At 40.7% G+C, this 23,816-nt stretch overlaps 1 protein-coding gene across 3 annotated transcripts in view; it reads left to right on the top strand.

The window, feature by feature from the left end:
- AGPAT4 (1-acylglycerol-3-phosphate O-acyltransferase 4) overlaps positions 1–23,816 on the top strand; it is an 88,754-nt gene that overhangs the window by 49,973 nt on the left and 14,965 nt on the right. For all 3 annotated transcript variants that reach the window (XM_076333955.1, XM_076333957.1, XM_076333956.1), the window contains 4 exons: positions 8,644–8,805; positions 11,029–11,182; positions 18,093–18,195; positions 20,346–20,421. In XM_076333955.1, the coding sequence (XP_076190070.1) occupies positions 8,644–8,805; positions 11,029–11,182; positions 18,093–18,195; positions 20,346–20,421 (495 nt within the window). The remainder of the gene's footprint in view (positions 1–8,643; positions 8,806–11,028; positions 11,183–18,092; positions 18,196–20,345; positions 20,422–23,816) is intronic.

Here is a 23,816-nt window from a genome sequence, read left to right as displayed (position 1 = left end):
GGTGGGGAAGGAATGAGTTGTCCGTAGTTGAATACACATTAGGCTAGGAGTACATGTGCATTTGTTTTCAGGGTGGTTTTTTTGTTTTCCCTGTCAGCTCATGGGGATGATTAAGTCAAGCCAGCTTGACTTGATTCTGTGCTGGTGACGACATTCTCTACCACAAGGGGTTTAGATAAGAGTTCCTCCCTCCTAAGAAAGCAGACTAATACCTCATTTTGGCAGTCTTCTGCAGCATCCTCTTCTAACTTTGCTACTGGCCACTGTCAAAAGTCCTGCCCTTGGACTGTGTGAACCTATGACTTTTTGTGGCCTTTCCTTTGGGCTCTTTGCATTTTCTGGACATTTAGGCACCGCTCCAGTCACTTTCACATTATAATAATGACAGTCTGCTTAAAAAAATAAAAAGGGGCCTTAAAACTGGAGGAAAATGAACCTAAGTATTACAGTCCCTGCATATTACCAAAATGATTGTTGGCTCCTGATTGCTGAGGAACAATTCTACCGTCATGTCTAGGACTTGAGCACAGAGCAGGAGGATAGCATGAGACAGCAGCAGATGTCGGGGAAACCTGTTCCTGGTAGGCAGATGTACATGCCAAAAACATTCTCCCTTTTATATGCTCATTATACAGTGGTGCTTTAGTATAGTCTATCTAATTTTGTAAGCCTAATGGCTACAGTTCTCTAAATAAAGCTGTGTTTTAGAGGGTCAGGTGCTTCTTCAGAAAGCACCATTGTAGAAAATTAAAGGATTATTTCTGTACAAACTAATAGGGGCCTAAAAGGTCAAAAATCTCTTGTTTTACATTGGTGCTGTGTGGTTGGATTGAATCTCATTAATAATTTTTTTTATAGTTTCCCAAGGTAATCAGGGTTATGTTTTAATTTTTTTATACTGTTCCCTATGCATAAGAAAACCACTAGGTAAAAGCATAGCTGTTGGACAATTACTGTGCTGCGCTAACGGAAAATAATTTTTCCTGTCTATAGATGCTTACAGTTATTACTCAGTTTGTATTTTTGCTAATCTTAGGATTCTTTTAAGAACTGATAAATGTTTTTTATTTTTTTAAACTATTTCAGTCTTGAGTAACGTACTGTGGTTTTACTTCCCAGAAACTGTTCCAGGAAGAAATAGTTCCCATGTGCTCTCATTTGCATAGATGTCTTTACACAGCAAAGCACTGCATTTCCCTGTTGGGGTGTCCTGGTTTCAGCTGGGATAGAGTTAATTGTCTTCCTAGTAGCTGGCATAGTGCTGTGGTTTGGATTTAGCATGAGAATAATGTGATTACACACTGATGTTTTAGTTGTTGCTAAGCAGTGTTCATACTAAGTCAAGGACTTTTCAGCTTCCCATACTCTGCCAGCAATGAGGTGCACAAGAAGCTGGGAGGGGTCACAGCCAGGACAGCTGACCCAAACTGGCCAAAGGGATATACCATATGATGTCATGCTCAGTATGTAAACTGGGAGGAGTTGGCCGGGGGGGCAGCGATTGCTGCTTGGGGACTGACTGGGCATCAGTTGGCGGGTGGTGAGTGGTTGCATCAAATTTTTTTTTCTTTCTCTCTCTTGTTGTTTTACTTTCCATTACAATTTTTATTATTATTATTATTATTAATTTATTTCAAGTATTAAACTGTTCTTATCTCAACCCACAAGTTTTCTTACTTTTGCTCTTACGATTCTCTCCCCCATCCCACGGGGGTCCTGGGGCAAGAGTGAGCGAGCTGCTGTGTGGTGCTTAGTTGCCGACTGAGTTTAAACTACAATATGGGGCAACCAGTTGAGGTTCATCTTAAGCCAGGTTAAAAAAAAAAAAAAGAAAATGACACACAATCAGTTTCCTGAATGGATTGTCTGTATTGGCATACTGGTTTGTGGCTTGGGGAAGCGCAGGAGTAGATGAATGCATAGGCATGGGGGGTGTAGCTTGGTTTGACTTTGTGCTGCATTACACAAGTTTGCTGTGTGCACAGCTTCAGGGTTTGGTGTGGCCATGTAATTAGGAATGTAAGAATGCTGAGGGCTGGTCTTGCTCTGTCTTGAACAGAGGCTAAAAGCAGATGTTTGGGAAAGGAGTTACAAGAAAAAGGCAAGTGTCCAGAGAGATTTCTAAGTGGTGTGCCAGCCTCCAGCATTTTGTGGCTCAGGAACTTTGTGAGCCAATGGGGTTTTATATTTAATGCTGTTTAATTTTATACTCCATGAAGTTTCTATGCAAACTTTAGGTGTCTACCAACACCTTACTAAGTTGATCTCGTGTCCACTGCTGCTGAAAAAAAAATCTTGCACATGCCATCCTGTCTCCTGCATCTGTTCTGGTGCTTGTCTGCCCTGTGTTGGCATGTTTCAGACACACCTTCTCTCTCTCCTGCCTTAACTAATGCAATGAAAAAAGGAGAGATGACTGGGGAGGGGGAAGAGGGCGAAGGTGAAGACAACTTATGGCTGAAGGAGTGGGACTGATTGTCCTTGGCTGCAGCAGGCAGACAGAATGGCTTTGTTGTGACATCCAGCTGTACCCTGCAGCCCTGGCAGACAACGGCAGTACTCGTAACAGTGTTCCAAGCATGTGTCCAAACTCTCAGTATTTTACAGCTTGAACTTTTATTAAATGAAGCCAATAAGAATGGTATTTTTTTGCTTGGTTTTGCTCACTTAAAATCAAAATTAAACTTCCTTAAACCTTTCTTGCCCCTTCTGGCCCCAAAAGAAAAAAGTCTTTCCCTTTTCCTCTGTTTTTAATCATGACATGAAAACTGTCCCTCCTGGTCTTAGTTGCAACATTCAATCTGTGCATTGTTCTGTTCCTTCTTTTGTCTCTCTTCTCTAGTACTGGCTTTCTCCTTACAGCCAAATTGCCACAGTCCCAACAGGTTTATAATGCTCTATCAGTGTGGTGTGTTTTTGGGTTTTTTTGCTGTTTGCAGGGGGTGGGGGTGGCATAGTTGTTGTTAGGTTTGTGAACCTGAGTCCCCTTCTAATGACTCAGTTCTTGTACTTTGGTGGCATGAGGTTCTCTGCTTTCATGAAGGTTTTTAAATGGCTGTGGAAGAAAAGAGAGCAAAAATAACTAAAGGAGATGCTAAGAATGTAAGAAGTGTGTGTGTGGAGGAGGGGGGAAAAAAGAAAAGTGGCAATTCTAACATTTTATTTATTTTTTAATTTTGTCTTTAATGTGATACTTTTGGAGCACCCATTGAAAATGCTAGGAGGTACTGGGTTGACAGTACTGAGTGAGAGCCGGAGATCTATTTTTTTTATAGTGGAGAAGGAGAAAACCACATCAAGAAGCAATTATATGCTCACTTTTGCTCTTGCAAGTTATTGTGGCCACTGAGATTGCCTTGCTAGCTGCAGTTGGGCTCTATGCAGCTGAAGTTACTGATGTGTAATTGTTTGCAGCACCAAACCTCAGAAGGTTTTTGGTGGTTGTTGGAAATTAGAAGAAGGAAGCAAACTTCACAAAAACTAGAGGTTGACAAGGATTTAGGCAAAGCTGTGTTCAGCCTGAACTATTAACGACTTGCGTGTGTATTCCACTTGTGGTTTTTTGTGAAGGGATCTTCCCGTTTTGTTTTCAGTCCTTGACACCCATCAGCCACACGTACCTGCCTCCTTATGCTGCCAGACCTCAGTGATGTGTGCAGGAGGGAGGGAGTATAGGGGTGCTTGAAGCCAAGTCAACATCATGCTGCCATGGGCAGCATGGATGTCCACGGGGACAGCTGAGTCCTGACTCCTCCTGACACAGAGGTGGCTGCAACAAGATGCGAGGGAAAGAGGAGCTGCGCTGGCAACTTGGCCTTCTGTAGAGTCGGAAACAGCATAGCCCCAACAGGACGGAGCTTTGTCCACGCCAGTGTTTCCTAATAAAAGGCAGAGCTGTTGTTATGATCCTGAGCCAGGGTGACTGTGATGGTTGCATTGCGGATGCTCTGCTTTTCCACCCCATGCCGATGCAATGGATGGGGGAGATGCCGACTCTGGTGTCTGTGTGTTGCTCCGTTGTGTAAATAGAGACGTGGTCTTGGTGACAGGTCCCTGCACTCTGCTGTGCCCTTCCCTTTTCCTGCCTGTGACATTCCAGTCCTAGGACTTTACCTTCTTCTTAGTGGTGGACAGCCTAGCTACTGTATCAGCATTTAAACACATTAGTAGCATTTAGTTTCTTCAAGGTGTGTGCTAAGCATCCCTTTGAAAACAGAACCACTGGACACCAGAACCTGAAATCAGGACATAGGCATGTTCTGAGAATGGAGGTGTTATTCAGGACTTACACCACAAGCACATTAATATGCTTCCTGCCAGGATTCACTGTACCCTTCTGCTTTGTTGCTCGATATGACTAAGCAGTGATAAAATAGCTTTTTTTAGTAATTTTAGTAACCCTTTTTCTGACATGAAGACATTTATATTAGCAAAAATTGCCTGCGCTTTAAAGCTAAACCTGCTGGTTTACCTGTTCATCTTTTGGTGTCTTGAGTTTCAAGTTATTAATGCTGGTGGCCTTTCTACCTTGGCAAAACATAAACATTATTCTGAGTGGCTCATTATATTGGCATAAAAATATGCGCATTTCCAAAAGAGGCCATAGTTGTTTATTCCTTGGCAGGGTAGACAAGGCAGAAAACCATTATGTAAAACTAGTTGTTAACTATCTTGCTTTAAATTTCTCATAAAAAATTGCTAAGCACATGTAATAATTTTTAACCCTAACTATCTGTTCCATATGCCAGGAAACCCAAATTTATTTAAAAGTTGTTTACGTTGAAGCTTGCTGTTGGAAAAACTGAGCATGTCCTTAAATACAGGTGTGAGAAGAGACTTCTGCTAAGTTATTGTATGGGACTGATAGGTGTGTGAACACAGTAGTTCATTTGTACATTTTAATATATAAATAGAAGTTAAGTAATTGTTCATGTAGGCAGCCAAAACTACATTATTATTTGTATTTAACATAGCACCTTAGCATATGCTTGGGTATACGTCCTCTAAAATATTGCTGTGTTACCTTTCCAACATGGAAAAGTTTTATTCAATATGAAGCATTAGAAATTAGGAGCCTAACTGAATTTCTGGAATCATAGCTTTGAGGGACTAAAGAAACATATCTTTCCATCTTGATGTCCCAGAGAGTATAATATGAAGGAGTACTATATTTCAAAAATAGAGCAAGTGGAATCATCAGAAGTATGTCAATGCTGAGGGCAGCCTGGAGAGCAAATAAGTTATGAGGCAAATTGCTGCTGCTAATGGTTTGCAGCTACAATGAATTTATTTTGAAACTGTGGAACAAATTTTGTTAGACGTCCTCAGCTTGCAGGTTGGTTTCATGCTGTTTGTTGCATTCTGTGATCAAGAGGTGTTGAATAACTGAGGCTGGACATATAAATAAAGATTTTCTTTCTGTGACAGCATAGCTGTGCAAATGCTTCTAAACTAAGCTTGTAAAAATTGTATTTTTTTTATGTGATCTTAGTGCAATCATTCACAAAAGGAGAACTTCATGGGTATTTCCATCTGAACAAATTTGGCCAAAAGAAATTAACTTGGATTAAAATGCTATTGCTGTAGACAAGTTGTCCCCATCCAGCGATAATTTCATTAAACATCTGTTGGAATTACACAGTTCTGAGCACTGAAAATGTTTGACTGCCTTCAAGAAGGCAGCTTACATGGAATAAATTAGCACTTTTAAATGAAATTCATTCTGTTGAACAAGCTGAATTTGAAGGTTAGAGGTGACTGTCACATATTTACCAAAGCACTTTGGTAAAGGAAAAGTTAGTGGCCGACGTCAACAAGAGCTGCATTTTTCTCCTCAGGTATTTACACAGGAGCTGTGCATGGGTAGACGACTGAAACAGAATAGATTGTAGCTCTAGTTATTGTAAGAGAGATGGTAGCTTCTGAGGGGAGGCATAATGTATTCCTCCCACACGAGAGCAATCTTGCCAGTATAATACACTGAAGAGTTTCCTTTCTCTAATTAGTTCTGTGTCATTAGCCTTCCTTCTACTCCTAGAATAGATGGGGTGCACAAAATAGCATAAGGTGATTTAGTTTCTTTTTATGTGCATCTAAGGAGTCGTACACTCATGTGTCTCAAAGAGCACTTTTTAATTTTAAAAATCTATCGGCACAGAAAATGAATAAGAACGCACCCTGGGGAAGAATTCAACTTCTGTTCTGCTTTTGTGATTATACCTGTGCTATGTGACACCTTAGCTCACAACATCATTTCTTTGTTTCACTGGGGAAAAAAAACCAAGAGTGGCAACTTCTCTCCTGCCCCTTGTTTAACTCATAAGCTTTTTAAAATATGCCAAACATTAGAAAATAGCTATGGTGAAATAGTTACTTTAGCTTGCTTTTTGAACTAGGATTCTTGTGTGTTAAAGTCTGGGAGGGAGGACTATTAGATTGTCTTGTCTGACTCTCTGCTCTGGAGGCCTTGAACATGCTATGCAGAGCACACTTAGATTTGTTTATGGTAGGTCTTATGATACTGAACACTTACTGTAAATAAACTTTTAAGAGCTTGGATGTTTTCTATTTTTGGGGGGTGACACTGTTGCTGTTTGCCTCCTTGTGCTGTGGCTTGCACTAGGCTGCAGCTGACAGCTGCCCTGGTTGTGGCTGAGGTGGGCAGTAGTTCCCTAAGGTTCTAGCTCTCCCTGCTCAGCTAGAAACACTTTGCATGTGTTGGGGTTTCTTGGGGCAAAGCCTTGGCTCAGCTGTCTTCTTCAGGCATATACAGGGAAGAGGAGTGGAAGAGCATATGAACTGGTCTGTGTGCTTTGAATGGAAGCTATACTGTATGGGGCCTTCAACAAAAAATGCTCTTTGGAGGCTTTTAAAGATACCTGCTAGAACTATTTACATTTATGTTGGAAATAAGAAAATTACTTGTATTAAGAGTAACTGAGAAAAGGAAAAACAGTAGTGTGGGGAAAAAAACAGAGCGAAGGAAAGCGGTGTGAGGAGAGCCTGTTTCTCTGTGGCCAGTTTGGAGAACTGGAAGAGGAGGCTGGGCTCAGCGTTGCTGCTGCCATGCAATAGGGACTAACATCCAACGTGGCTTGAAATTGAAATGGCAACAAATGTGCTGAATCCTACGGCTGCTTCTTGTGGGAAAGCTGGGTTTGGAGTCCTGATCTGGGCCCATCACGGGAATTCTGAAATGATCAAGAGGGAGTGCTTTATTATGAAGTGTTTAATCATTTGACAGAGATGGTTCCTGCATTCTTAGAAATGGAATTGTCTCATGTCATCTTCTGCTCTGTTTCTGTGTAACAGTTGCTAGTGAAGCTATGTGATGTGCACTTGCCTTCCAGTCTTATGAGCTTTTAGATAGCTTAATTATTTAAGGTATTTTCTTTCTCAAGGGAGGAGAGCAGATCAGAGAAATGAGCTGAGATAAAGAATTAGGTCAAGTCTCTTCCCCTAGTAACCAAATGAACAACAGTGATCAAAAAAATAAAAGCAAATCATTTCTGTTAATGGTAACTTCTACCATTAAATAATTCCTACTAGTCACGTGCGATGTCCTGGAAGCCATCTGCAGAGCACTTTGGTGGGATAGCTTACAATAATACCATGGGTAGAAAGTGGACTGTAATTCTGTAATTCATCTATCCTCTAAGAAAATGTCACTGTTTTTCAGGGAATGCTGAAGCAACAATTTCTGTATATACGCACACACACGTGCCATTTTATTCATTAAATAACAAAGTGAAATGTAAGGCAGCTCACCAAGGTGGGATGGCTTGGAAGATAGGAAAGGAGCAAATGGAATCAGTTCTCCTGCCCAAAGGGATATCAGTCTGAGACGATCACGGAGTTAAGTTCTGGAGTAGGATTTGAGATTTGAAACTTGTTGAATGCTTGATAAACCATAGACTTCTTCTGGAGGGTCTGGACAAATCACTTCAATGTCTGTCACACCTCTGAGACAGGAACAGTACTTTTTTGTTTGTTTGTTTTGTTTTTTACTCCAGAAGCATGCTTTGAAGAGAAATTCACTAGTGTAAGTATTTCTGCCCTTCCATAAACAAACCTAAACACAAATGAAGTATTTTTATTGCTGCTGTTGTTTCGAGTGTTGTTTAAGGTTTCTTCCATTGGTAAACCATGTGTATGGATCAATACATTGTTGTGCGGCAATGGCTCTGTGACTCTGCTTCTCATTCAGAATAGGGTTTTTTTGTCATGGTGAGATGTCCCATCTTTGGGGAGAAGTATAGCTGCACGATATCTTAAAGGAACTTGAGTTGCCACTGCCCAGGGTCTGCTTGAATTAAGAATTTCGTTTTATGTGGTTTGGGTCTTCTGCATGGATTCCTCAGTGTTTGAAGGAATTTGGCTTGTGTTTTGCATTTCAGGGTTTGAGTAGGGTAGATACACATACACATATATATATTTAATTCTGGAAGTCTTGCTTTCATGCAGAGATTAGATTTGACTATTCTGTCGTATGAGGAAAAACTTCTTTTTCTTTGTTTTGCGCTTGTGTTAAACTGGGACTGGTCGATATGAATCAATATGTTAGTGTCTAACTGTGCATGTGTCATACCCACAGAGAACTCTGAGTGGTGTAACTGTTTTACTTGCTTTGACTCTGTCTTGCAGAGTTCCAAAGTGCTTGCAAAGAAGGAGCTCTCCTACATGCCTGTCATTGGCTGGATGTGGTATTTCCTAGAGATAGTCTTCTGCAAGCGTAAGTGGGAGGAAGATCGGAAAACAGTCATGCAGAAGTTGCTGAATCTCCGGGACTACCCTGAGAACTTTTGGGTAAGTGATGACTAATAAGTGGAGTGTGAGGTGCTGTAGTGCTTGGGAGGAATGAAGGACATGGACAATATGTGATAGTCTCCAGGTTGCGCCCGAGAACTTTGATTCATGAGCTTCCTGGCAGCATCAGGAGAGTATTCTCTAAGAATTTAATTCTCTCTTGAATTTCCCATGTAATTGTCTTGTCTGTTTTCTTCCTCTCTAGTATGGGTCCCTACAGATGTTACTGCAAAAATACCTCCACTGTGATCCATTCAGTAAACTTTGTGGTCCTCTAAATGCAGGAGCTGGAGAGGGGTAGATGCAGGGGTTCATGGCGGTGTAACAGATGCATGTGACAATGTTGTATTGAAACACATTAGCTGTATTCTTTACGTAAGCTCCCCTCTCACCTTAGATTGCTGAGTTCTTACTAGTATTTTCTCCTTCCATTTCTCTGTGATTCTGCCATTCCTCTGAAGGTGCTAGGTCAGACATGGCCCAGTAGAAGTGGAAGCCACAGATACGTACCTGGTCAGAGAAGTGGCCCCTGGGGCCATCGGCTGTGTTACAGGGAAAGGATTGGTGTCATCTTTCAGTAACAGGAAAGTGTTACTTTTTGCACCACCATCATTTTTTAGTATTGAGCCTGCCTGACACTTCCTAGTCTGGAAATGAAAAACCTTTGAATTCAGTAATCAGAAAAATCCTGTTCTCGTGAGCTAGTGATGGCAAGAGAGGGATTCAGTTAAGGAAATGGTACCTTAAGCAGCCTCACAAGGGCCTACAGAAACTATTGCTTAAGAAGCGGTTTCCTAGTGAAGATGTATGTGCTGTATCTCTCATTCTCTGAAACAAAACTTTTTTTTTTTAATTGTCATTGATTTAAATGAGCACTAAGCAATCGAAACTAAGCTCTGTGCTTGGATAATGATTAAATGACTTTCAGGCAGGAGGCTCTCTAGCAAAGGGACAATTCTTGGTTTCTAGTTCTACTCTCTCTCACAGGGATTTGCCTGTGCTCTGCGACTCTTAAAAGGTGTTGAATGCCTTTCTGTACACCTAGGCAGTTCAGCACTAATTGGTGGGCACAAACCAGCACCATCCTTTATATACTGCTGTAGAGAGATTACTAAGAAGGAGCTATACCTGTAATAAGAGAGATACAGTTGATGTACACCTGGGGTTATTGCAGTGTGGAGTTTTAATTTGCCTTTGTATGGTGACATAATGTCAAAAGGCACAGCAATAGCACCTTGGAAGGTAGAAAGACAGAGCATGCTAAGTGGGCTAGAAGGATTTCCTCATTAGTTTCTGTATGTTTCATCTAGCTGTTTAACATTATGCATGTGTTACATGAGTAAAAGTGCTCTTAGATGAGCTGGAACTGAAGCTGGCTACTTGGCTAGTTTTCTTCAGTCTCTCTGTCTTTGTTGGCTAAACCTTTGCTGTGGGTTATGAGGACTTAGCTTGTGTGATTTGGCAATGCTCTCTGATGTGTTAGTTTGCATTCAGGCTTGGCAGAAAGCAGATGAGCAAGTGGTAAATCTCCAAAGATCTGTCTGCTTTCCCGTGCCTGTCAGTGGCGAAATTGTAATTGTTCATGTCTGAGCACTTCCACTGTATAGTTCATAACGGGCTGAGGCTTTCAGTTGTCCTGCATCTGCTGCCTTACATCTGTTATCAGCTCAGTCACTGGCATCAAAGTTACCGTCTGCAGTTGTCAGTGGTCCTCATGCCATAGTGAAAGCAAGGACGTTGGAGTGAGGGGAAGCAAGCTGGGCACTGAAACATTTCCTAGAAATGTGTTTGGTTTAGACACTTACGAAGTTTTAGATACCATGACACTCGAACACCTCACCATCAGTGAGAGATTGGCAACAGGAGGTATGTTTTGAGTGTTTTCTAACATCTCGTTAGAGATGGAGTGACTCATTTAGAGAAATCAAGTCATTCTGATGGCAAGCAGCAGAGCAAATGTTAAAGCCTAAAGGCTAGAGTTCAATCCAGAGGATGGCAGGTTGGATGGGTGGGGGCAATTGAGAGGGTTTGGTTTTGGCTTTTTTTTTTTTTTTTTTTTTTTTTTTTACTCCAGGGCAATTAAATTACCTTAATGTGTATGTGGCTACACCTGTCCCTGCTAGCAGTGTTCATTTGGGCTGTGTTGGTGGGAGAGAGGCCTCTGGTCAGACAGATGTAGAAGACCTGAGCTGCTGTCTAACTGTAGTTCTCTCTTGGTTTTAGTTCCTGATTCATTGTGAGGGCACAAGGTTCACAGAACAGAAGCACCAGATTAGCATGCAGGTAGCTGAAGCCAAAGGCCTGCCCAAGCTCAAGTATCACCTACTGCCACGAACGAAAGGATTTGCTGTCACTGTGCAGTGTTTGAGAAATGTAGGTAAGGAAAGTCACAAGGAACAATGCTAAATGGTTATTTCATCTAACTGCTGTCACTTTGCCATGTTTTTCTTTCCCCTGTAGCATGTGTCCTAGCGGAAAAGCCCTGGGATCCTTTCTGACCTTTCTTCCACTAGCCTGTGAAAATTAAAGATTAGGTTTTACTAACAAAGTCCTGGGGCAACTTGGTTATTTTTTTCATTTTTGTTTTGTTTTCTGTTACTGTGAGTGTGTCGGGGAACTCAAGTTGCGTGTTTCATACCTATTACCAAAGGATAATATTTCTTAGTATTTACTAAGCAATCCTATTCTAAATGAAGCAAATGCATCACTAGAGAATCTGAGGCAGTGTGTCTTAAATATTTTCTTGTGGTAAATATCTGCCTCAAATAACACCACTTCTAAATCAAAAAAATATTCTGCTTTAAATTTCTGTATAGATGTAGTCTTTAGAGTTTCTTTGTGGAGCTGGGAAAGGGGAGTAGACCTCGACTGAAGATACATGTAGGTGAAATTTATAAATAAATTATTTCTACATTACAGAACATGAGTAAGTTTTTCTTTGTTAATGTTGTTCTGAACTCCCCACCCCCCAGTTATTTCTGGTTACTTGCATTTGCTAACTTTAAAGTGACATCAGTAAGAATATGGCACATGTGCCTTTGAAGTTATTTTCTTTGACTAATACAATCCATCAAAGTCTTCTACTGTGTACTTCACGGGCAAAGGAAGGACAGTACTAAGTAGCCATAGTGCTACAGTATCTTTGGGGTTTGGTAGATTTGTGTGTTGTTAGAAGGCTGATATGTAAGAAAGACGAAGTGGTTAGTGGTTTAGAAGAAAATGTTCTAGCTTTACTGAAGTTAATGTCAAAGCTTCTTTTGTCTTTGAAGACATGTTTTCATGTGGCATATCTGGGATAGCTGCTGTAAAAAAAGCTTTGCAGTCAGCTGTCTTGCTATCTGTCATGTTTCTTCTATGTATCCTCTTGCAAGTCGGGTAGATGATATCACTGTTGTAGCTTGTCAGGCATCCACAGCTTCCCGCTCCCAAAATGGATAGCATAGCTTGGATCTTTTCGGATACATAAGGAAGACGTAAGTTACGTGCAGCATCCAGCAACTCCCTTAAGGGCACAGTTTAACCTTCCCTTTTGAATAAGGATGACTGTTTTGCTGAGGGCGGGGGGAGGTAGACTTGAGGTATTGAAGAAGAGCTGAGTCAAAACTCTGTGACCTCCAATGCCCTGAGCTGTGAATCAGGGACAGGCTATTTTGGTGGTGATTTTGTTCTTTTCACTACTCTCTGTAAAGCAAGCAAAACATGGTATGATTGTGGACAAGTAGCTGATTTGTGGGAAAATGTTTCAAAAGGAAACAATTTTAGGGAACCCAAGTGACATAAAAAGTTTTGGGCATTCATGTGGTACACTGCAGTAATACTTCTTAGGATCCTAAATATTTGAAGTACCTTCAGAAAAAGAAGACTGAGATTGCTAGATTACTTATACACTTAGGGAAGTGTATGTTACTACCTCAATCCAGAAGCTGTGACTTGCTAGATCAAACAGGGTAAGGCTAATAAGAAGGTAATATTTCCCTGTGAGGGTTCAAGGAGAAGCACAGAGAGTCATAACTTCTCATAGATAGTTTTTGTTGAAACTGTGTAGCGTAAAAAACCAAGGAACAAACCTCTGAGGGAAAGAGCTGATGACCCCACCTCGATGTTGCAAATTCCTCTGGGTATGTTGCTTTACTTGCCTTGTCACTTTTTGCAATGAGAGGGAGATAATAAGAGTTACTGTCTGGGTTACTATATGTTTCTCTCCTATAGAGGCAAGGGATACATGTGAAGAGCATTTGAAAGGCCTTTGTAAACAGTATCTTATTTTTAGAGCTCCTTGTAACATTAATATGTACAGGTAACAAGGAAGTCCGTAAGTGCCTTTTGAATAGAGAATGTGATGGAAGTCTGTTTTGACAGTCCATAATCTAGAAATGTAAGTTCTATCTAGAAATTATTCCTTTCTTGCATGAATACTGATAGGATTTGACCACTTATCTCTGTTAACCTGCACTGACATTTGGTACCCATGTTATAAGCAGTAACATGTTGTTGTAGGTGTCAATATATGCAGAGGCTATATGCTGTAGTAATTTGGGCATTTTTTTTCTTTTGAATATTTACGTTGATAAATAATACTATTTGACTTGTTCACTGTAAATCCCCAGAGTCTCATTGTTATGCTCTGCCTTATAATGTGGCCCAGCAAGTGACTGTATCCCTGTATTACAGCCTCAAATTACTTGTTCCAAACAGCATCAGTGTGACTGCTGAATTGCTGCTCTGTCTGCAGAAGAAGCAATGGCAACATGCAGATGTTCATAACTTCAGTTCAGCAACATCTCTAACGATCTACAAGAATGGCTCTTGCAGGCTGACCTGTCTCTCTTGCGGTACGATTCACATCCATTTCAGTGGCCAAGTCTGCAGTGGGGTATCCCTGCACGTCTCTGAAAGTGAGAGACTGGAGCTGGGCTGTCTGAGCCCATTTTGGGGCCTGCCACTTAGGCTAATGCACTTTCTGCTCTTCCACAAAGTGTGGTGGGCCTGGCTGGAGTGCTTTGCTAAGGGAGATAGATGCAGCATGACATAGCAGCGAAGGCAAGCCAAATGTTTGGATCCGGTTCCAAGCTGGGCGTGACAGAGGTCAGCGTTTTCTTTTCCTCTATTCTTTGTTCCTCCTTTCTGACGAGGGTGTGATTCAACCTGTCTGAGGCTGTAGTACTATAGGATGGGTGGATGCTGGTTTCTGTGGCTGTAGAGGTAATTCACCCAGGACATCAGTGATGACAGGTTGGTCCTTTTTGAAACTTTGTATCAACTCTTAATGATGCTACCCGGTGCAGTTGTTGGAAACAGGCAGTGGTGACATCAGTCTGGCAAGTCCATCTGTTTTGAAAAACTTAGCTTCAGAAGGCGTTTATTTAATGTGCGTACATGGGAAACTGCCTCCATACCAGTGGTGCCGTATCTGTCAGCATAAGCAGATACATTCGGATAAAAATGTCTTTCACACAAAATAACAAGTAAAGAACGTTCCCTCCTAACTCTTTTCTTTCATAAGTGATAATGGAATTATTTTCTCTTCAGAGACTTACTTTCACAAATTCAGATCTCTGCACACAGTTTTGATTCTTAAAGGCGTGCTTTTAATATTTTTTGAACTTGTTCTGATATTTTCATCGGTGGCCATCTCTACCAGTTTGGTAGTACAGACGCAGTCCCCAGGAACTTCATTTCTAGAAGCTGTTTGCCATCTTAATAAATTGCTGTTAGGTTGTAGAGTTTGCTACCTGTACTATTCATGGAAGCAAATGAAAATACAGATCTGTTTCTAAAACACTCATCCATTACTTACAGTAAAAATAAATGTCATAAATATCACAAAAGATATATTTAACTGTTACTTTTATTGCCTGGCTGTATATCAGGCAGTTCCTTTCAGCTGTTTTGATTTAGTTAAGACTTGTATTTTAAAATGTGCCTCATGATGGATTGTAGATAACTCCAAGCTGTCAACCTTTTCCTCCAATTGTGCATGCTGGGAACTACTGTCCTAGAGGGAACGCATGAGAATAAAATCCAGGGTGATGTTCAATATGACAGTGTTTGGGGGTTTTGCAATGACTTTTTTTCCCATGAAGTGCACTTTAGTCCTGGATTTTTTTTTCAACGTTTAGTGAGGCTCCTGGTCATCCTTCCAAGCAAGCTACAAAGTTTGAGAGGATGAGTGATTTTTGACCAAGTTGACCAGAGCAATGAAATGTTAAATCAAAGGATTGTGTCAGGCTGCCCAGGGAAGCGGTTGAGTCCCCATCCCTGGAGGTATCTAAAAGACGTGTAGATGAGGCGCTTAGGGACATGGTTTAGTGGGCCTGGTGGTGTTGGGTTGACAGTTGGACTCGATGATCTTGGAGGTCTTTTCCAACCTTAATGATTCTATGATTCTAAGGTGGCTGTCATACCAGCAGTACAGTGAATCCCACCGTCTCTTCCCCTCCCTTTCCCAGTCTTCACTTCAGATCATTTTGTGCTAGTATGAAGCTGTATGTAGGCATACTCATTGCCTGTAGGTTGATTTGTCAGATGATCATTCTGGCATAATCCACCATGTCCACAAAATAATGCATGAAATTCAGGAGGACAGTTGAAGTAAGAAAAATCCTCTCTATGTATGTAATCCGAAGATTTCTTAGGTTGAAATTAAGAAATTAAATCTTAAATTCTTAAGTACGTAGCGTTCTGTCAGAATGCTGTACAAGGAACCAAAAGTTAAAGATATAAAAGCTGGGCAGAGATTAGAAAACAAAACAAAAAACCTAGCCTTTTTTGTCAGAAAATAGCAATTCAGCTGGAAAAATTTTGTTTTAAGTTATGATCTGTTCTGAGCCTTTGAAAAGGCTTCCAAATATTGAATTGTGTTTGTTTTTTAAAGAAAAAAATGTTTAAGATAACTTCTTTGAGAAAATATTTTATTTCACAATTGAAGCAAAACTTCTCAAACATTGCCTAAATTATTCTGAGAGCAAGAAGGTTGCAGTATTTTCAAGATACTGTGGAATTTTTTCACTTGGTTTAGAATGTGAAATTTCTGGACTTTTCAGCTTTTGGATGAGAAAGTCATGAGATGTCCAGTTCTAATTATGTAATTACAAAATACACATTTAATGAAAAACAATTCCAGTGTGTCACGCAGCATGCTAGTGCTGTTTTGGCTGTGGAAGCTTTCTGGCAAATTTTAATTCCATGCAGTCTTTTTCTTTGACATTTCTACTGTTGTTCTTTTCCTGCACTTTCAAAATGGAAAAGCTTAAGTCTTGAGTTATTTTATATCTGGATATAACAGAGGTCTGTTTACTCCTGCATATGCTATCATTGTCTTGGATTTGGCATTGCTTCGCACCGAAAGATTTCAGTGTGATAATAAACAGCACTGGACTGAATATCAAACTACAGACCAGTTTCAAATTGGAATGGGATATTTTTTCTCTGGAGTGAAGGAAAACTCTGTGTATGGCCACCAGCACATAAAGATATTCCTGACTGACTCTGTAGAAGTTTTTTCAGAACAGGAGAAACATCTTCCAGTGTGTCTGAACAAGCACCCAATTCATATCAAAACTCAAATGTAGACATCTTCTAAAAGATGAGAGAACAAGTGCTCCATACATCATACTTTCCTTTATTGTGTCCCTGTTGTCGTTAGAATAATCTCATGCTATTAAAGAATAAACTAAGAAGCTTACCCTGTATAAACCAAACTGAGCTCTTGTCTTCCTTCAATTACATTGGATTAGTAAATTAGAGTAGATTAGTGAAATCCTTCTACGCTAAGAAGCTTAAAAATGGAGGTAGATAATTTATTTAAAAAAAGTAATTTCCTACTTATATTGTACAGGGAGAGTAGTGTGCTTGAAGTAGATTTTGGCTTATGTGTTGTAGTTTTGAGTTTGGGCTAAAAACCCAACTGTAGTAGGAAAAGAATAGAGTTGTTAATGAGCGATACAGTCTGTATGCAGTGACAGGGTTTTGGCCTCTGTTTTCAGGATTTACTTCATCGCTGAAGCCAGCCTGTTCTGTTCTGTGCTATGAATTCTGTTTTGCAATAACAAATGTTGTGGTGAGTTTCTGGGGACTGAATGTTGTGACCAAGCCATGTTTATCTCTCATAGCTAGAGAGGCTTCAAAACCAAAAGCAAATCTGTTCTGTGTAATCAAAGGCTTTCTTGGGTGGGTCGAGAGCTCCCACAATAAAGGTTCATCACAGTGATCCTTATTGCAAAACTCTGGAGCAGCAAACCTAAAATACAGCAAGCTACACGTGAAGTGCATGTTAGTCACTTTTGAGGAGGGGGGGGGGAGTTTTGTTGCTGGCATCGATCTTGGAATTCGTACCATGATGCACAGTTGGTTTCAGCATCAGGAAAATCAATTGCTCTCTGGTAATTTTGTGACATCAGGAGAATAGTGTCTCTAAGGATGTGTTCGAAGAAACTCTTTTGAAACACTTTGTCATTTAAAACAGTGAACGCTTTTTCTGTAGAAAGTGCTTGTTAATGCTTAGTTTAACTACGAATGACCTTCGCAAATACTTTTACTGTTACTGCACAGTCCTGAACTGCAGAAGCAGTGTTTTCTCGAGGCTGAAAGTTTGGTTGCAGTTTTTTCCTGTGGAACTTGGATGTTATATTCCTCACAGCTGCATGTCATCATAGCAGCAGCCCAGCTCACACAGGACGTGGTCTGTTATTCTGCCTCTTCCTTTGCCCTATAGCAAGTGCCTCAGTTATCAAATAATGGACATGAAGGGGAGATTGTCTTGAGCCCCAGCAATTCATAGTTGCATTAAGCCCTCTTGCTGTAGGATGTGTCTCACACAGACTTTACCTATTCTTAGTCAAACTGTATATATTGTTCATTGTTTATAAAGTGTGTGTCTGCCTGGTTATTTACCCAGATTTGGGGGGGAGTTGTGTCATTCACAGTGAGTTGAGAAAGCTAATAGTTTTTCAACCATTTGACTCCTAGGATGTCGTAGGTATATTAACTGTCAGAAACTGTAACTGTGTTCCCTATGCCCAGCATTCTGCACCTGATGGGGAAGGAGACAAGGGTGGAGAGCAAACCCTTCCATTCTACTGGTGCAGTTCCTGAAAGGGTCACTGGTTACTTGGCTTCTTAAAACCTGCATGTTGAATATTCCATTGTCATCTTTACCTTGGTGACAGCTCAAATTACGGTGCTATTGCTGATGACTTCATATTTAAATATGCTCCTTGTCTGAGAGAGACTGACTTATTTCCATTCTATTACTACAGTAATCACATAACCTGTTTCTCTTCTTGTAGTTTCTGCAGTCTACGATTCTACCCTCAATTTTAGAAATAATGAGAATCCAACATTGCTGGGAGTTCTAAATGGAAAGAAATATCATGCAGATTTATATGTAAGGCAAGTAATCCATATTTTAATTCCTTTTTGGCTTACAGAAGTGTGTACTTGCAGTCACAATTGCACAAGTAAGGAAATATTTTCAAGTAGGTAATGGATAGCAAATCTCTGCCAACCTGGCTTCACAGAACTGCAGATAAAAACTCACATGGGATGAGAAAGGTTTCTTGAAAAGTTCTGTGACTGTAAATATGTGGGGACCCTATAAAGCTCTACAGGATTTTTTGTTTGGTTTTTTTTTTTATTCACTTGTGTGTCTATTTGTCAGATCAGCAGCAACAGTGGGGCCTCTTTTCACTCACTTGGCCAGAATACCAAATGCCTACTAAGTGTTCAGATGCGGTGGCTTTACACCTGTCTCTGGCACGATAGTTCCCACTCAGGTGGAGGCCAGGCTCAGGACTGTTCCCATCTCTGGTGTAGTTGTTGATGTATTTGACTGCTGCTCCCTCCCTACTGAGAAGGGGGTTGTTTAATGAAAAAACAATTACCTGGATTCTGTATCATTAATATTTCTATCAGTGGTGACTACCCCAATGGCTTCCCATAATCTTAATGAGAATGGGCCAATTCCAAGGCCCTTATTCGCAGGCCAGGTTCTACTAGCAGCACCATGCTGCAGGCACTCATGGTATGTGATGGATTAGGGTTGGAGCATAGGAGCCTAGAAGTGATCCCACAAGTGATCAGGAGTTCATCATAACCCCATTATAGCTATAATTGCCTGGTCCAATTCGTTTATCTTGGGTACTGACATGAAGTGGAGTAGGGCAACCTTTTCTTCTTACCTCCCCTTTTCTGCCTGCTTGAAAAAATATTTTCTTCAGAATTGTTTTTGCCCAAGGGTAAAAAGAAACTTCCTCTTGATTCCTCGTGGATGCAACATCAGTCTGCGTTCCCACTTGGCTCTCAAGGGTAGCTCAGCCTAGTGGCCTTGTGTTTGGTGTACCTGGCCTGGGTGGCTAGTGTTCATGGAGGAGCAGCTGGCCCTACCTGTGCGGGCCATTCCTCCAGCAGTGTAGCGGTGTGCATCTTGCTGTGTCTTCCTTTATACCCTTCCAGCCTGCTGCAAGTCATTCTGGCAGAGCATGGAAATTGCTTTTCACGACTAGGGCTAGCTATTTGCCCTTCTGTCCTTCTGAGCTTCCTGAAAAGCTCTTACAGGCACGGTAAACCTCATGGCAAAATTTGTTTTGGCAATTAATTGGGGACCATCACAGATGTTCTTCAAAATCCTCCATATTTGCTTATTGAAGTGCTATAGGTGTTGCACTCGGTAGAAGTTTTTAAAATTTGGATGGCCTTGTTTGTCTCTGCTTAAATTGTGTTGACTTCTAATGTTTGTCATCTTATGGCTTTCTTATATAAAGGAACAAAACAGTAGTGTCGCACCTCTTAATGTATTAACTGTAAACAGGAGCGTCCTGACTGAAAAGTGCTCTCTCCTGTGCTGAAGGAAGTTAATTTGGCGTTGCTTTTAATGGATATTAATTAAAACATATGCTATATTGAAAAATTTAAAATTATTGAATATTGCTATTAGCATACCTACATGAAGATGACAAGGGGATTTTTTTCTGTCACAGGATTATTGACCAAAATTCACGTAATGTGATGAAACCTTTGTTTTGTCAAGAGAGGGTTTTTCAGTGATAGGAGCCATTTTTCTGGAAATTATTCAACCAAGCTGCACATAACAAAAATTATAGGAATTGGAAATGTTACCTGAGAAATACTAGAGTGCTTTACCCTAGGTATAAGGAGAATAGTTTGTTTTTTCTCTCTAATGCCTAGCTGATTAAATACAGCCTTGAACTCCATAGGTGGGATAAGAAATTAATTTGTTCAAAACCTTTGTTTGGAAACAGAAAATTGCAAACCTTTATCTAGAAAGTGGCTCTAGTGAGCTCAAACATAATGCATTACTATTTCAGAAATCTAAATTTCTGAATTTCAGATACATCTAAAAACTGAAGGTGGCTGTAGAAGCAAACTATACGTTGCTGATCTAGGAGCTGTTACCACAAATTAAAAAAAGGTGGAAAATGTAGTGAGTCTCCTGTCGGATAATCTGTCTGTATAATGTAAGTGCTGTTCATGGGAGCCGAAGTATTTAACATTCTTCAATTTCTCTTGTTTACTGTTGGCAGGCGGATTCCACTAGAGGAAGTCCCAGAAGATGAGCAGGAATGTTCTAACTGGCTCCACAAACTGTATCAAGAAAAGGTTGGTTTTTTGTCTAGACAGCACTTGCGAGCCACTAGTGCTCAGTTATTTATACTGCTAGTAGATCTTTACAGTGTGCATGTGTAGTGGTCCCGCTCTGGGGGCTTGGGTGTTGGTTGGTTTGTTTGTTTTTCAGGGTAAGTCCTCTGTTTCTCCAGATACAAACTGGTCTTGTGCTGTCAGTCATGATTGCCTTTATTTTGTACTTAAAGAGCAACAGGAAGAAAACTTAAGCAAGTTAGAGTAGTTTTTAAAACTCTTCTTTAGAAAATTGCATAAGGATACAGAAAACACAGCTACCTCCCCTTCAAGGCACATCCTAAATCAAGAAGTAATTCGTGGGCTAAATGAGGTATATTTTGCTTTAGTGTATTAAAATTTTTGTCCCTTGTTTTAGCCTGTCTTTTTTACCAAGGCAAAGATCCAGCATTAATAGGACAGGCTGATAAATTGCTTTCACATTGCATGCGTAGAAGGCGTGCATTTAAGAGTCCTAATTACATAGGATGGGGGTGTTGTGGTTTAACCCCAGCCGGCAACTGAGCACCACACAGCCGCTCGCTCACTCCCCACCGGTGGGGTGGGGGAGAGAATTGGAAAGGTAAAAGTGAAAAAACTCATGGGTTGAGATAAAGACCGTTTAATAGGGAAAGCAAAAGCCGCGCACGCAAGCAAAGCAAAACAAGGAATTCATTCACTCCTTCCCACCGGCAGGCAGGTGTTCAGCCATCTCCAGGAAAGCAGGGCTCCATCACACATAACGGTTACTTGGGAAGATAAACGCCATCACTCGGAATGTCCCCCCCTTCCTTCTTCTTCCCCCGGCTTTATATGCTGAGCATGATGTCATATGGTATGGGATATCCCTTTGGTCAGTTGGGGTCAGCTGTCCCGGCTGTGTCCCCTCCCAACTTCTTGTGCACCCCCAGCCTACCGCTACACTGGGGTTGTGTACCCCAACCTACTACTACTCGCTGGTGGGGTGGAGTGAGAAGCAGAAAAGGCCTTGACTCTGTGTAAGCACTGCTCAGCAGTAATGAAAACATCCCTGTATTATCAACACTGTTTTCAGCCCAAATCCAAAACACAGCCCCATACTGACTACTGTGAAGAAAATTAACTCTGTCCCAGCCAAAACCAGCACAGGGGGCAGAATAATAATGACTGTGTGTTTGTAGATGCCTGCTGATTGTTTTGTTTTTCCCCCCAAATACTTTCATATGCATCCTTCAGACTTTGAGAATCTGTTTCTCATAGGTTTTGTTTTTATGAACATAGGAGATAATGGTTGGGGGATGTGCTCTTTGAATACACGCAGCACTCCCATTTCAATCAGTGGGAGTCATAGGTATGCAAGGCATGAGGGCCTGGCAGCTCAGTTTGCTTCAATAAATTGATCTTAGTTATGTATTCAGACTGGAATACAGCAGTGCTTTGGATCTAGAAGTGATAGAATATAGTTACGCTTTGGTTTCCTCTCACTGGGGCAGCAAACTTCTGCTGTGCCATTTGTTGTACTCCACCCAGAACACCACGTTAGCATTTCTGTATTGACTATGTTCTAGCCTTTCTTGGCTTCAAACCATGACTATTTCTGGTTTAATTCATAGCCCCTCTAAGCAGCTTGCTTACAGGAATGTGAAAAGTAAATGTGTCTTGAGACCTCAGTTGTAGATCTACTAGCTTTGCCTCTGATTTCCCTTCTTGTAAATGGTGCCACTAACCTAATTCAGACGTGACCCCTAACACCTTTCTGCAGAAAGGCATTATGTTACCTATGGGCCCGTGCTCTCTCTACAGGCATATATATGCAAATGGACCTTTTGCTGAACATTGCAAAAGTCCATTTTCTGCTCCTGTGACTTTATCTGTAACCCTGTTTCATGTTCCTAAGAAATGTTTAAACATTTACAAGACAAGAACATAAATGGGAATGTGGTGATTGTTTTCCTGAATCCCTTATTACATAGTTTGCAGTAAATCACTTCAGTTTTTTTCTGTTATTCCCTCTTTGGCAAACACTCAGTTATTTTTAGTACAAACAGAGCATACATCTATCCTGCTTTCTTCAGAACAACTTAGTTTACTGGTTGGTTAAATCCATAGTTTCCTATTTAAGTATAGGAGGAAGGAATGTGTGTTCGGTTTTCCTTTCCATTAAGACCTTTTTGGTCATGTGGCATTTTTTTGATTGGTTAGGGGTTTTTTAGGTTTGGTAGTGGTTTTGGTTTTTTTCTGAAGGTGGCATGTTCCTCTTCCTTCAGCTCTTTTACATTAGTGAAACTGTTATTTCATTGCAGTCATTCCTGGTTTACACAAGCCCATGTCACTGTAAAATCAGAGTGGGAGAATACAGAGCAGGGACAACTTCTTCAAGAGTTCTGAGATGATGAAAGGCCACCTGCAGGGTAGAAACACAATTCTGTTTCACCTTTCTGCCATGCATCTTTAAAAAGATAATTGGATCTTAGGTTGGATAACAAGCAGCATTGCCACCTAGGTGTTGTTTCCAAAAAATTCTGTTTCAGGTTAATGTCTTGAGTCAGTAAATATTTATGATAAAATGTAACAAATCTGTATTCAAAGGGCAGTAACTCATTACAAGATATGCACTCATCCCCTGCTTTGTCTATTTTGGTTGTAGCACTCCACTTTCTGTTTCAAAGACAAGGTATGCACGCTACTGACAAACAGAGCCCCTATTTTATCTTGCATTATGGTTGCATGTGTTGTTGCTTATTCTCAATGATTTTCATAATTTTGCAGTACCTTCTCAAGACTTACATACTGTGTGCTGAATTATGCTCTAATAGCATGATTTAGTAGGTAGGGCGTGCCACAGGTACTAAGGTCAAGGCTGGAGTGCGGTGCACTTGTGATGATCAGGGATGTAAAGCTGCTTGAATGAGTATTGAAATCAGCAGTTAGTGGACATGAACGAACATGACTACTTTTTTTTTTTTTAATTGTCATTAGTAAAGGAGTGAGAGTCTTTGAGAAAAGCTTGTTCCATTTTTTTTTTACCTCATTGCCTGATCTCAGTTACATGTACCTCAGTCTGAGATACTGCTCTCTGGGAATCTGGTGTGTTTATGTTCTTGCTACTTAGCACTTCATTTTCTGGTTTAGCCACTGCTTCAAATGCAATGAACAGGGCCTTGCCAGATAAACAATGGCACTGTGCTGTTCTAAACCAAATACTGTTCTCCTTCCTTTTCCAGGCTTACAGTAAGCACCATGTCTATGTGCTTCTTCCTCACCTGGGGTGAATTTTGTCCTTCCACAGAAGGCCAGCACTGTATCAGTCAATGCCAAATTATGACAGAGGTGCAATTTGGGTTGCACATTACCTCCTTTTCTCCTTTTTCCTTTTCTCCTTTTTCCTTTTCTCCTTT

Source organism: Aptenodytes patagonicus, chromosome 3 (assembly GCF_965638725.1).
Source record: "Aptenodytes patagonicus chromosome 3, bAptPat1.pri.cur, whole genome shotgun sequence".
In the NCBI taxonomy this organism is placed as follows: domain Eukaryota; kingdom Metazoa; phylum Chordata; class Aves; order Sphenisciformes; family Spheniscidae; genus Aptenodytes; species Aptenodytes patagonicus.
This window is presented reverse-complemented; position numbering and strand designations above follow the sequence as displayed.